Source organism: Hipposideros armiger, unplaced genomic scaffold (assembly GCF_001890085.2).
Source record: "Hipposideros armiger isolate ML-2016 unplaced genomic scaffold, ASM189008v1 scaffold_283, whole genome shotgun sequence".
In the NCBI taxonomy this organism is placed as follows: Eukaryota; Metazoa; Chordata; class Mammalia; order Chiroptera; family Hipposideridae; genus Hipposideros; species Hipposideros armiger.
In genome coordinates, this window is record NW_017731633.1 from 625,856 (window position 1) to 640,271 (window position 14,416).

Consider the following 14,416-nt stretch of genomic DNA (forward strand, 5'->3'; position numbering starts at 1 on the left):
ATCCCACATATGAGGGCCAATGACACATTCCTCTACAGCTAAGATGCTGAACAACAGCTAGACCTCCAGCTGGGCTGCCGTGAGTCACCAGCGATGGAGTAGGCTGCAGCCCCTGCTGCAGTGGGTTGCCATGGGCTACCATGTACAGCCAGCAGCCACTGTAAGTGACCGTCCAGAAAATGGCTACTGATCTGCCTCACCTCGCCCGGGAAGAGTGCAATGATGGTGCCAACTTGGGCCAGTGAAGCGACGTCCTCCACAACTAGACTGAAGAACAAAAGGACAGCAACTTGTCCGTTCCCCTTCCCCCCAATTCCCCAGCACTGTTCCCATCCTCGCAATTTCCCAATAAAAATCTTTAAAAAAAAAGTTATACTCTGGGCTCACTTCTTCCTCCTCTCCCAGCCTCTGGGGCTGCATGCCAAGGTTCCAAAGAAAAGACAGGTCTGGGGGCCAATACTGAGAGTCCGGTGAAAGGAACTGGAGCTCAGAGATCACAAGCCCCACAAGAGTGTCACTGAGAGACTGCTAGGCTCACAGTCCATGCAGGAATGCAGCAGTCTCTTCCTTCAAGTCAGGGGGACTAACCCCCAAGAGACTCTCAGACACCCAAGGTCTACCTGGCACTGACTGAGACCTCCATGGTAGCCATGGCATGAGCAAAGAACAGAGCACGCAAGGTCTTAAACGACTTTCAACAAGCTTACATCAATCAACAATACACCAAACAGTAAAGCATCAATCATCAACACACCAGACAATAAAGCACACAGGGTAGTACAATAATTCGGTAAAACAGTAACAAACCAGACCCAAAGTCAATCAGAGTCCTGGTGGAGCGAGGAAGGGTGGCTGGTCCAGGAGGTCGGTCCGGCAGAGGTTCATTCTGAGTCTGTGGAGAAAGCAGGTTTTTGGAGCACAGGAGCAGCATGGTCACCTCAGTTGGGATCCGCTCTCTGAGCTGCAAAAGTCCTCAGTTCTGTGGTTCTGAGTGCCTTCCTGATGTCACCTTATCTTCAGTAGCAAACCTTCCAGGTATAACTGGTTACACCCAATTACCAGGGCAGCTGGGCAGCTAGCTGCCTGTTGTCTGCTAAGTTCTTTGCGCATGTCCAGAATAGAGTTACTCTTTCTCATTCAATACGGAGTCACTCTTGCTCACACAAAACTCATTCTGCCAGGGGCGCTCTACACAAAGCCTGCCACATCTGAGCAGGGACAATGCCTTAAGACTTGAGTCATGACAGTCCCCAGAAATTCCAAACTTTTCCCCTTACACACGCACTCATGCACACAAGACTCAAAAAAAAAAAAAAAGGAAAAGGGAAAAAACCCCCTACAGTAACAGGGGTTGGTGATGTGGACTTTTAATCCATACCTCCCTCTCTCCCTATGGCAGCTGAGTAGGAAAAGTCTCCCAAAATTCCCTGAGAAGACTAAAAAAGAGGTTTAGATTCTTAGACAATTCAGTAATAAAAGATCTACCTTCACCTCCTTCAAGGGGCTCCTGAAATCTGAGTCAAGAATCCCATCCTCCTTGGCCAGACCCTGGCCAAGAGTGCTCCTGCTTGGCTTTAAGGCCAATCTGGGGTCTGCGCACCTTCGGACCTTTCCATCCCTCATTTGCCCAAACCCAGATTTAGTGGTTCTGTGAATTCAGGGCAGACAGAACATGGTTGGCAAGGGGCGCAATACTGGTGGTTTTCTGCAAGCCCAAAGGCCATGTTTATGTCAACTGACTTCCAGAAAAATCCATCCCATCAACCCCAGCAGCCCAAAGTCTTTCTGGGGTTTTTTTGGGGGGTTGAGAATGTGGATAGAATTCCAGTCTTCTCATAAATTGTCCCAGCTATACATAGTTTGTCTTCCATCAATCTTTCTGGCAGTGGTGAGGTGTTGAACTTCTGGTTGTACCTTCATTCAACTTTTCACCAAAGTTATCTGGAATTCCAGAACCCCCTCCTCTCTGCAAGGGCCCTGCAGGGTTCTTCACAGATATTAGAACTGGCCCCTCCAGAGCAAATCCCCATCTAGAACTACTCCAGAAACACAGAGGGGGAGTTGGTGAGTGTTTGCTCTAGAACATCCATGAGTTGCTTCAGTCCTGAGGACTGAGGAAAGGAGAAACATCTCTTCTAGAAAAGACCAGAATGATCAACACTAGAGGGGGGAGTTACTGGTTCCTGGATGCGCAGCCATCTAGAAGTACTCTGGATATCGGCTGGAAACTGCAGGTGGGCACTATGCCTTGTAGAACTGTCATGATCCTCCCGAGACATTGCCAGTAATCAGGGAAACGTCTTCTGCTGGTTCTAGAATGTTCAGGCAGTTGCAGGAAGCTCTGTTTCTCTCAAAGCCAATCAGATTCACTCTAGAAATGGGTGCCCATCTGCTGCCGGACCACCACAAGCTTCTCTAGAAGCCTAGCAGCTTCTGGAAGCCTAGCAAGCACTCACCAACTCCCCTTTTGTGTTTTTGGAGTAGTTCTAGATGGGGATTTGCTCTAGAGCAGAGGTCGGCAAACTGTGGCTCGCAAGCCACATGCAGGTCTTTGGGTATGTTTCATCTCAAAAGTTTGCTGACCTCTGGAAGAGACAATCCTGTCCTTCACAACAATTTAAAAATTATTCGAGAGCCATAAATATATTTTTACATAATCACCATTATGTGAATAACAGCCTTTAAAATTTTTATAAAAGAAAATATGATAGTTTTATTTTCGTTTTTAATTTTACTTCAGAGCCTGAGGCTTGCTAGCCGCAGTTTGCTGACCCATGGCGGTTCTTCTGTCTCAAAAGTTTGCCGACCCCTGCTCTAGAGGGAGCCAGTTCTAATACCTGTGAAGAAACTGCTGGGCCCTTGCAGAAGGGAGAGGGCTCTGAAATTCCAGATAACTTTGGTGAAAAATCGAAAGAAGATAAAACCAGAAGCTCAACACCTCACCACTGTCACAATGCTGGCCCAAGTTTGATCCGGCTATTCCAGAAGACTCCTCTGCAAATTCCGGAGTGGAGACAAGTCTGCATTAATGCCCACCCACTCAGGCAGGAAGGCAGCCTCGGGCCTAAAGATCTTGAGGAAGCTGGAGTCAGGCAGGGTGAAGTTGGCCAGGTAGACAGTGTCTCCACCAGCCAGGTAGGCAGCCCAGAAGCCAAAAGTGCCAATGGTCATAATGGTGTGGTTGCACTGTGTGAGCAATGCAAAGTCCCTCGCGGGTGAGCCCTCCTGCCCATCACCAGCAAAGATCACATCCCCCTGGGAGGTGTTGATGTTTTCCCGGCACCACTGCATGCCGTTGCTTGTGACCACAAAGATGGGGGCTTCATGTCGTGCCCGGAACCAGTCCATGGCCTGCTGAAGATAGACACGATCGCCCACCACACCCTTCCAGTGATTGGGCATAACGTGCAAGTAGTCCCCACGGCGCACATGGACACCAACGAAAGTGCGCGGGAGGTTCCCAGTACCAGCCAGGCGGAGCTGTCTCAGGAAACCTTGGGTCTTTTCCCGAAGGTGGTCATGCAGGGTGAACTCTCTCCGGATCTGTTCCCGGAGATGGTGGAAGAAGGTCCAGGAGCAGGGGTAGCCAGTGAGCTTCAGGAAAGGGTCATTCAAGTGGGTATACTCCTCTGACATCCAGTCATGAAGCTGCAATGTCCGCCAAGGTGTGTGGCTCTCCACATCCGGCGCCAGCACAGGCAGGGTGATGCGGAACACAGGGGCCAAGACAGCATGCATGGACGGCAGGATGAAGGCCTGGCGGCCATTGAGCTGAGCCAGGGCAAGCAGAGTGGCATACTGCCCCATCTGATTACCAAAGCGGCCAGATGGGATGATGGTCCAGGTGCCTGAGAGGGAAGAGGGGTGCGTGGGGCAGGAAGAGGAGGTGTTGGGGATCATCGATGTGCCTGACAGGCAGAAGATGGTCACAGAATTCGTCACCAAGTGTCGGTCTGCAAATAGGTTAGGTAGGTCCAGGCCATTGTGAAAGATGTCTTGGGTGATGTGGAGAAAGATGACTGATGAAAGAACACAGACTAGCAGGAAGATCAGACAGAAGTGATGTCGGCTGAGGGCCCCCATGGCTGCAGGGAAGAAAAGGTGAATTAGCAGAAGCTCAGAGCTGGAGAGACCCCAGCCCCTTCTCCCTCAGATCCAGGAGTCCAGGGAGGAGAGGACTGATGGAATGAGAGAACCTGAGGGTTTGGACTCTGGGTCTGAGGGAGGAGGAATTAGAGGCTTGGAATTTGGGGAGGCAGGGAGGGATGGAAGACGATGAAAATTGGTGGATTCCAAGATAGCAATGGTCCAGGGTCCATAACCTTGTCCCCCTATCTTGCAATCTCATTCTCCTTGCCTGTAAGGCCTACTGAAGTTGGACTGTGTTCTACCATCTCCTTTCTTAAGTGTACTTGCGTGTAAGGGACAGTCAACCACAGAGGCGACAACAAACGACAAGTCAAGAAGAACGTGAGAGGCTAGGGACCCAGAACTGATAACAGATCTTGATTCCAGGAGGACTAGGAGTTAGGTGTGGAGTAGGGAGAGTCCTTCACTATAGGAATTTTAAGTCTCCTTTTCCCTAGTTTCTTAGCTCCCTACTCCCTGGTCTCAATCACGTTTTTTGGGGTTTTTTTAAAGATTTTATTGGGAAGTTGGGGGAGGGGAACAGCACTGGGGAATGGGGGAAGGGGAACAGACAAGTTGCTGTCCTTTTTTGTTCTTCAGTCTAGTTGTGGAGGACGTTGCTTCACTGGCCCATGTTGGTATTATCATTGTGCTCTTCCCGGGTGAGGCAGATTGGTCGCCGGCCTCTGGACGGCCGCTCACGGCAGCTCTTGGCAGCTCACACTGGCAGCTGGCCACTCACGCTGGCTGCTGGGCACACACATGGTAGCTCATGGAAGCTCAGTGCAGCAGGGGCTGCAGCCTACGCCGTCGCCGGCGACTCATGGCAGCCCAGCTCCAGGTCGAGCTGTTGTTCACCATCTTAGCTGTAGAGGGCAGTGTCACTGGCCCTCATGTGGGATCCGAACCAGAGGTCCTGCTGCTCAGAGCTCGTGCTCCCAAGCCAGCTCTTAACCAATGCGCCACTCGGCCAGCCCTTAACCACTTTTTAAATCAGTTTTTAAATCTTAAACTGGGGATTGCTCCTAGCCTAGATCGTGAAGTGTCTCTCACCCCGTTTCATATAATTACCAAGAAGCTTGTTGATTGTAATTACTGTGGCCCAGAATTCTTTCCAGGCCATTCTGGGCCCATTTGTGGTAAAAAACACCATCTGAGTAACTAGTTAAAACCAGAGGAAAAAGCCACAGTTCTTATGAAGCTAAATGGATTTCACCCTGCATCAGTAGCATTGAGTCCTGCTCCTTGGGCCAGCACTTTTAATCTATCAATAAAGTATATCTCTCCTCATCTAGGGGCTATCGTACATCCTGCCCAAAGAGGTCAACATGGTCTTCCAGGCTGATCTTGAGACCCCTTCCCCTCATCTAAGATCAGATAGGGTGAGTTCCATGAATCGCCGATAGGCAGGGACAATGACCACATACAGCAGGAAGTAGATACAGAAGAAAATCCCACCTGTCCCTCAACTTCCCATAGAGATTTATGGGGATCATGGCTCTCAGGGGGAAATGAGGCAGGCAGTTAGAGGTAGGACTGGGGTCTCCAAACATTTCTGCATGTTCGACAGGGTCTCGGAGAGCAACCACCCAGAGACCTCCCCAAAACCTCCCCTCTATGCCCAAATTTTTCCCTTATCTACCATAACCACTAACCACTATGAAGACACTAGAAGACACAAACTACCCTACTAGACTAGACCAGTCACTCACACCTGCACAGTAAAATGCTACAACAACCTTCATCCTCACCTTAGCCTCATTATACCATCATTATAATATCATTCAGGGCCAGCTGAGTGGCTCAGTTGGTTAAGAGTTCGCTCAAGAGTTTGAGCTCTGAGCAACAGCGGTTCAAGTCCCGGCCCGAGCTGAGCAGCCGCTGAGCTGCCAACAGGTGGCAGGATGGCTCAGCTAANCCTCCACAACTAGATTGAAGAACAAAACGACAGCAACTTGTCTGTTCCCCTTCCCCCAATTCCCCAGCACTTTTCTCATCCCCCAAATTCCCCAATAAAAATCTTAAAAAAAAAAAAGTTAACAGATAGAGCCTCCACGATCCGCTTACAATTAAGTGAATCTTGGGGATCTTCATGAAAGATCTGGGGCTGGGCATCCTGGCTTCTCCCCCTTGAGGGACCATTACTGATGATTATTTTAACCCTTATCTTTGAACCCTGTATTTCAAACCTTCTGACAAAATTTATTTCTTCATGCCTAGCAAAGTTCCAAATGGTATTTCAGCAGGGTTTTAAGCCAATTCCAACCAACGAGCCTGGGACGGTTATCAAAACTAATCCAAAATCCAGCCCTCACATCTGGACCAAATAGGACAAAAAATTCCGTAACTCCCCAATAGACATGAGACCCACTACTGACATGAGGGAAATGACACAGGAGAGCCCCTTACTATAGAAATTTTAAGTCTCCTTTTCCCTAGTTTCTTAGTTTCTTAGTCTCTGGTCTTAATCACTTTTTAAATCAGTTTCTTACTCTTAAACTGGGGATTACTCTTAGCCTAGATCGTGAAGTATCTCTCACCCCCTGCTTCAAATAATTACCCAGAAGCTTGTCGATTGTAATTATTGTGGTCCAGCATTCTTTCCAGGCCGTCCAGGCCCAACTCCTGGGTAAACAACACCATTTGGGTAACTAGTAAATTAAAACGAGATGAAAAAGCCACAGGCCTCACAAAGCTAAATGGACTTTGACCCTTCATCAGTAGCATTGAGTCCTGCTCCTTGGGCCAGCACTTTTAATGTAGCAACTAAAATCTATCTTTCCTCATCTAGGGGCCATCACACATCCCAACCAAAGAGGTCGACATGGACTTCCAGATGAATCTCGAGACCCCTTCCTCTCATCTAAGATCAGGTAGGGTGAGAGGCCGGCTGAGTGGCACGGTGGTTAAGAGCTGGCTTGAGACGCCAGAGGGACCCGATTCGGATCCCACATATGAGGGCCAGTGACACTGCCCTCTACAGCTAAGATGCTGAACAACAGGCTCAACCTGGAGCTGGGCTGCAGTGAGTCGCCAGCAACAGCGTAGGCTGCAGCCCCTGCTGCAGTGGGTTGCCATGGGCTACCAAGTGTAGCAAGCTGCCAGCTGAGTGGCCAGCAGCCCTGTGAGCAGTCCAGAAGCCAGCAATTGATCTGCCCCGCCTGGGAAGAGCGCAATGGTGGTGCCAACTTGGGCCAGTGAAGCAACGTCCTCCACAACTAGACTGAAGAACAAAAGGACAGCAACTTGTCTGTTCCCCTTCCCCCAATTCCCCAATANCCGGATGGAATGATATCTGTAAAGCTCTCTCGGGGGGCGTCTCAGAAAACTGAGACCTGATGGAATGATATCAGTTGTCTCCCCTGGGAGGACATGTAACAGAGTGTCCTGGGGCTGTGCAGTGATGTACGAAGGCATAGCATTTGTTGGAGTACAAAGGGGTCTGGTAATGGGAACAAGCCTTAAGGCACCCACGTATACACGGTTAATGATTCACAGTTCTGCAGTTTGCTTCTTTGAAGATTCTCAATAAAAGCCTTGCATTGACCCAATTCGGGGCTCAGTCTTTCTTAGGCTGAGTCCCTTGGTCTTGCTCTTCAATCTTACTTCTGTCTCTGTCTCTTTATTCAAGCTGCGTCGCCCATCTTGTATCCCATTAGCCCTTGCCACGCAGGCCGTGACAAGGCAGATGAAACCTTTGCAAGAAATCCTCAAGGAAACTCCCCTGGGTCAGAAACAATACATTCTACCAACCCCAACTGGGATTATAATTCCACTGGGGAAATGGCCAGACGGGGGAAGTTCTTAGAAATCCTCATAGGCCATAGCCCCTCTATTCTGCAAGGTGGGAAATGGTACCCCCTGTCTCTGCTGTCGGAGCCTCTCCTAGGCTAATCACTGGCACCTGTTCTGGGCTTGTACACTGTCTGGGCTTCGTGCCAGTCTGGGGCCTCTCTGAGACCAACGTGGACCTCTCTGTCTGAGGCCAATCTGGGGTGCCGGGCTGGTCAAAGACTGGGTCTTGAGCCCCAGCTTCTCATTTGGTTCTGTGAGTACTCTGGTTTATTTGTGACTTACTGGTTTTATTTGCCTCTAGCCTGTCTTTACCCTTTTTCTTTTTCTTTTCTATTTGCAGCTTAGACACCAAGCTGATGTGGAGCTCTGTATCCAAACCTTCTGAGAGCCCCGTAGGTTGTATATTAGCAAATTGGTCAACTTATAATTATAAGCCAATGATATTTTATTGTAACACTGCTTGTCCCGCACACGTTCTAAATTCTAAGGAAAGGTAGCCTCTCTATGGGTCTTTAAATTGTTACACTATTTTTGAAGTTAAAATTGTTTTGTACACAAACTCTATATTCAGGAACTTGACAAAGTAAGTTTTTTCTAACTCTCAGTAACTTTCAAGATCTTGGAAATGTAAACAAATGGCTGCAGCTGCCGCCTGAGCCTGAGGTAATTAAAGAGAAAGAGAGAGAGAGAGACAGAGAGAGAGAGAGAGAGAGAGAGAGAGACAGAGAGAGAGAGACAGAGACAGAGACAGAGAGAGACAGAGACTTTTAAAACCAAGCGGCTAATTCCCTAGCCAGACTCCCCAACTCATTCCAGCCTCTTTGATTTGATACTAAGGCTGGTTTAACTTTTAATGAGGTTATTAACATCAAATATGGTATCTCTTGTTTTACCTAAGTTTGCAAAAATAAATGTATGTTATATCTGTTACAGAATTTGTCAAGAAAATACAATAGCTTGGGAAATAAATGTAGCTTGTATTTTATTACAAAAGCTTATGCTTTTGAAGGTTACAAAATATGTTCCTGGATTTGCTAGTGGAAATGCTAATTGCTTGCTTTTAGTTGTCAGTAAAAATTAAGGTTATGAAGGTTATGGATTCTAATTAATATAAAGGGAAATAATGTGTGTTTTCCAGGAAGGTGTACAGTATGGATATATATATATATATATATATATATATATATATATATATATATATATAATTATTTTTTTAAAAATATATTTTTGAAGGAACTGAAAGAAAGCAGTTTGTCCTAAGGATGGTTATTTCTGAATGAGTGAAAAGAGACAAACTAAGAGGCACTGGGAAAGTTGTAGAAGGTTTGTGAAGGAAAGTCTTGAAGGAATTTTATGTATGGTTAAACTAAATGAAATTAATTAAATAAATTTAAATATCAGAAGTAAGACGGTAAAAAATTAGTTAAGTTTTCTTTTTCTGCTAATTAAGGCAAAGTTTGTTAGACTATTGGTCTGCTACTGATATTAAGAAAAAGTTTTCTGCCTGAATAACAAAGATTATATGCGTCTTCAAAATCATTTTTTGTTTTATATTGTTTTAATCAGGTCCTTGGTTACTCAAAAAAATAAATCTAAGAACTAAGCTTTGCTAATAGTTATGTAAACTTCTGTATTTTAGGACTGCTAGAGTTCATGTACCCTCCTCAGTGTCAGATATAGGCCAGTATAAGGGAGCATAGCCTAATGTTTTCCCTAACCTTTCAGGATATTATAATGGTTCTGGCCCACTGTTACATCTCTGATAAAAAGGCTCAGATCCTGAATAAGGCCAGGAAATTTGTTTAAATATCTTTAACTACCGAGACAAGGAAAATGAGGAAGGAAAGGAACAGTGAGACTGGAGATGAGACCAGAGACAGGCCAGAGTTTTTGCTGCAGTAAATAGACAGGCCAAGGCCAGGGCCACCTTAGGGCCTCCCCAGTAGCCCCAGAAGATAAAAAGGAGCCTGCTTTGGATGTGGAAGCCCAGATCACTGGAATACGGAGTAATAATCCTCCAAAGCAGCCATGCCCCCTGTGCAAACTAAAGGGCACAGGAGGAGGGATTTCCCCCTGCTCTGAAGGGAGCAGGGACCAACTCCCTCACCACAAATAGCTGTGATCACTGTTGGGCCTGAAGCTTCCAGTGGTTCCCAAGCTTTTCTCACCACAGGGGAAAAACTGTGAGTAACCATTGACATGGCAGGTAAGCCTGTTAGTCATTTGTTTTATCTCAACTAATCACTCTGGACCTATTTGTTCTGTGAAACATGCTCAGTTGTAAAGATAAATAGAGCTCCTTGAAAAGGACCTTGAAAAAGTTTTATCAGAAGACCTCTAAGTCCCAGCTGTAATTACTGCCCATTGCTTTGGACTCTGACCTCAATTCTGCTATCTCCTACGTTATTAACTTGGGAGAGATTCAGCAGGCATTTAGGAAATACGGGGAACTGGCACCTTCCCAGGCCGTCCCCTCTACAAATTGTAGTCCTGGAAAGCCAACGGTCTCTAACAGACTAGTTCGTTCCTACACGGAAGGGACCCTTTGCAATTTTTCCAAGCACCCAGGCTTCAGAGAGCCAGTGGCTGGGTCCATTTCCTTCAAATCAAACATTTCATTTAAGTCTGCACAGGACTCCCCCAGAAGGGAGACTGTCACTCCTGTTCCTGTTAGCCAATTAAAGACCTTAAGCTCCTCTTCAGACAGAACTGCTGGAGCTGCTCATTATTGCCTCTCTGGATAACTCCCATAGACCCTTCCTACCCCTCACCAGGGCAATTCTAGCAGGAAATCTTTCAACCTGAGAGAGGGAGATTACCAATAAGCCTAGCATCCACTTCTTCACCATCAAAGTGAGTTTTTGTCTCAGGAACCCAGGTTTGTTTTTCCTCTGCAGGACTAGGTCTTATCTATGCTTTCCAGCTAATTGGACAGGAACCTGTACCTTAGTCTACTTGGTTCCAGAGATCAACATAGCTCCCAATAATCAATCCCTAACTGTTCCTTTAAGGACTCATATAAGAACCAAATGGGCCATACAGCTTATTCCCCTGTTAATAGGCCTCGGTATCACCACAGGAAAAAGCACGAGTATAGCGGGACTATCCGCCTCTCTTGCCTATTACGAAAGCCTATCTTAGGATCTCTCTGATAGCCTAGATGACATATCTAGGAGCATCATTGGCAATTAGACACCTTGGTAGAAGTGGTCCTTCAAAATCGCAGAGGACTACACCTCCTAACTGCCTTAAAAGGGGGTCTGTGCTTATTTTTAGAAGAAGATTGCTGTTTCTATGTTAATCAGTCTGGCATAGTCAGAGATGCTGCTCAAAAGTTAACAGATAGAGGGCCGGCCGAGTGGCGCGATGGTTAAGAACTCANCTCTGAGCAACAGCGGTTCAAGTCCCGGCCCGAGCTGAGCAGCCGCTGAGCTGCCAACAGGTGGCAGGATGGCTCAGCTAAAAAAAAAAAAAAAAGAATACAATATCATGCATATGCCCGGAAGTTCATTGATATCATTATAACAGAATTCTGGGAAGGAACATGTGCAGTCTAAAAAGATGAGGTAAAGCCTCTTGTCAATCACAGGTGTCAAACAAGTGGCCCCACAACCAGAGAGTGTAGCCCATTCTAGAAGAAAAGAAAAGAAAAACTTCAAGTCCTCACCAGTCGTCGCCTTTTGAGCTGCTTTTGCTCGGGTCTGCTCCTATCTCTTTGGAGTGTACTTTCACTTTTAATAAACTGCTCTTTCACCACTGCCTTTTGGTGTCCTGCTCAATTCTTTGGTCAGGATACCAAAAACTTGGACAGTGTGCCGAGAAGGGTCTGTTCTTCAGTAACATAATTTGGCAAGCCAGCCAGGAGGTAAGTCCCTTTTAGGGGGCCCCAAAAACCTCTCGCTCATTTTCTATAACCTCTTTTGTTTGCCATCCAATGTATGCACAGGTTGGACAGTTAATAGCCATTAGGGTATCCACTGCTTGAAGACTCCTATGACACAATTACCTGGTCTTGGAACAGCTCATTTAGGACCTTCCGGGCTCTAAAATCCAAGCATCTGTTAGGTCTGTGTTTTTTATTTTTCATCCCCTCTGTTCTTTCGCCATCTTGCCGACTTCCTCTGGGGACCTTCAGTAGCTCTCCTTTTCTGCCTTACTTCCCATTATGAGGGGCCAGGTCCTATCTGCCCCATTTCTGTATTTGAATGGGAACCTTTAACTAGGAGCCCACATCTAAACCCACTTTTCTGGCTTGCACCTCTACATCACCTTTTCTTTTGTCCAACCCGGTAGTCACCTCAGCCCAGAGGATCTCCTCAAAACTTTCCCTTTCTCTTCCTTAAAAACACCCAAGATTTAGGGTCATTATGGGTTTTCTTTGCTCACCTACAAATATAAAGAAATATCTAAAAGATTTTGAGCCATCCCCATTCCCTTTGTTCCAAACTTCCCTAACAGTTATCTCTAAGACCTTGGCCATCCATGGAACCATAATTGATGAGCGGTTCCTCAACTGGAAGGATGCAAAGAGCCAAGCACTCCACCGAGGGATACCAAAGATTATCATAAGACATAGCCTATGGAGGGGTTCCAAGCCTAAGCCTAAATCAAAGTGGCACTGGTGCCCACCCAAGGTCAGAGACATCTGGCATCCTAAAGAAGGATCCTCTCAGGGGGATGCCCAGAGGATCCAAAACCATACCTAACTATCTCCTAAAGGGACACATCCTAGGGGATGTTTTGTCCTCATGTGCAAACTCTCCTTAGACTCTTCCTTCTCTTGCAGACCAGCATGGGAAATAAGCTGTCAACATCAACCCCATTGGACTCACTACTTGGCTCCCTCCTTAACCATTGGGACAAATTCGATCCTGATAATCTAAAGAAAAAAACTGTCAACTTTTGCAATGTAGTTTGGCACCAGTACAAATTGGGTGACCAAGAAAACTGGCCAATTAATGGAAGTTTAAACTATAATAATATTCTACAGTTAGATTTATTTTGTAGAAGGGAAGGCAAATGGTCAGAAATTCCATATGTTCAGGGTTTATGGCCCTCTATCAGGACCTGTCTTTTTTTTTTTTTTAAGATTTTATTGGGGAATTGTGGGGAGGGGAACAGCATTGGGAAATAGGGGAAGGGGAACAGACAGGTAGACAAATTGCTGGTTTTGTTCTTCAATCTAGTTGTAGAGGACGTCGCTTCACTGGCCCATGTTGGTATGGTCATTGTGCTCTTCCCGGGTGAGGCAATCAGTCGCCGGTCATTGGTCGGCCGCTCACAGCAGCTCCCGGCAGCTCACACAGGCTACCAGCCGCTCACACTGGCTGCCAGCCACTCATGTAGCTCACGGCAACCCACTGCAGCCCCACTGCAGCCTACGCCATCGCCTGCCACTCACAGCAGCCCAGCTCCAGGTCGAGCTGTTGTTTATCATCTTAGCTGTAGAGGGCGAACATCACCGGCCCTCAATGTGGGATCCGAAACGCAGCCCTGCTCAGAGCTGGCATCTCAAGGGAGTTCTTAACCAGCTGAGCCACTCAGCCCGCCCAATCAGGACCTGTCTTTATGCCACGTGAGCAAAGGGATCAATACAAACAAAGATAAAAAATAAAGCCAATGTCATTTAGACCTTATAGATTGCCCCCTACTTAAGCCTCCCCCTTACCCTCAAAGACAACAGGCTCCCCCAACCTCCCAGGAAGAACCACATCCTACACTATATCGACCTCCCCAAGCTTAGCCCTCTGCACACCAGGAGTGGGACGCTTTACCCTGTGGTCCCATTGTCTATTGACCTCCTCCCTCTATAGAGAGGTGCCTGGGGGGGAGGGCACCATCATGGTTCAGGTCCCTTTCTCAGTAACAGACATCCAGCAGTGTAAAGAGAGGCTAGGAAGATATTCTGAGGACCTCGAAAATTTACAGATGGATTTCAGACATTAACATTAGCCTTTGATCTCTCATGGAGAGATGTCCAATTTATTTTAGCCACTTGATACACCCCAGTTGAAAAGGACCACATTCTAGAGGCTGCCCAAAGGGAGGCAGTGTTGCCTTACAGCCAATCCCACGACCACCCCCTCTGCATTAGCCTCATACACTGTAGTCGAGAGAGTGTCTCGGAAAACTGAGGCCGGATGGAATGATATCTGTAAAGCTCTCTCGGGGGGCGTCTCAGAAAACTGAGACCTGATGGAATGATATCAGTTGTCTCCCCTGGGAGGACATGTAACAGAGTGTCCTGGGACTGTGCAGTGATGTACGAAGGCATAGCATTTGTTGGAGTACAAAGGGGTCTGGTAATGGGAACAAGCCTTAAGGCACCCACGTATACACGGTTAATGATTCACCGTTCTGCAGTTTTGCTTCTTTTGAAGATTCTCAATAAAAGCCTTGCATTGACCCAATTCGGGGCTCAGTCTTTCTTAGGCTGAGTCCCTTGGTCTTGCTCTTCAATCTTACTTCTGTCTCTGTCTCTTTATTCAAGCTG

The 14,416-nt window shown here is 47.0% G+C and overlaps 2 protein-coding genes across 3 annotated transcripts in view; both read right to left on the bottom strand.

The window, feature by feature from the left end:
• Window positions 1-14,416, bottom strand: part of IZUMO1 (izumo sperm-oocyte fusion 1) — a 29,800-nt gene that overhangs the window by 4,648 nt on the left and 10,736 nt on the right. The window contains exon 1 of one of the 2 annotated variants that reach the window (XM_019658349.1): window positions 808-2,534. The exons of the other annotated variant lie outside the window; for it this stretch is intronic. Within the exon in view, the coding sequence (XP_019513894.1) occupies window positions 808-931 (124 nt within the window). The 5' untranslated portion in view covers window positions 932-2,534. Of the gene's footprint in view, window positions 1-807; window positions 2,535-14,416 lie in introns of those variants that run through there. 2 annotated transcript variants of the gene reach the window in all.
• The window catches only part of FUT1 (fucosyltransferase 1 (H blood group)), a 22,225-nt gene continuing 10,605 nt past the window's right edge, over window positions 2,797-14,416 (bottom strand). The window contains exon 3 of the mRNA XM_019658351.1: window positions 2,797-4,085. Coding sequence (XP_019513896.1) covers window positions 2,977-4,083 — 1,107 coding nt within the window. The 5' untranslated portion in view covers window positions 4,084-4,085 and the 3' untranslated portion in view covers window positions 2,797-2,976. The remainder of the gene's footprint in view (window positions 4,086-14,416) is intronic.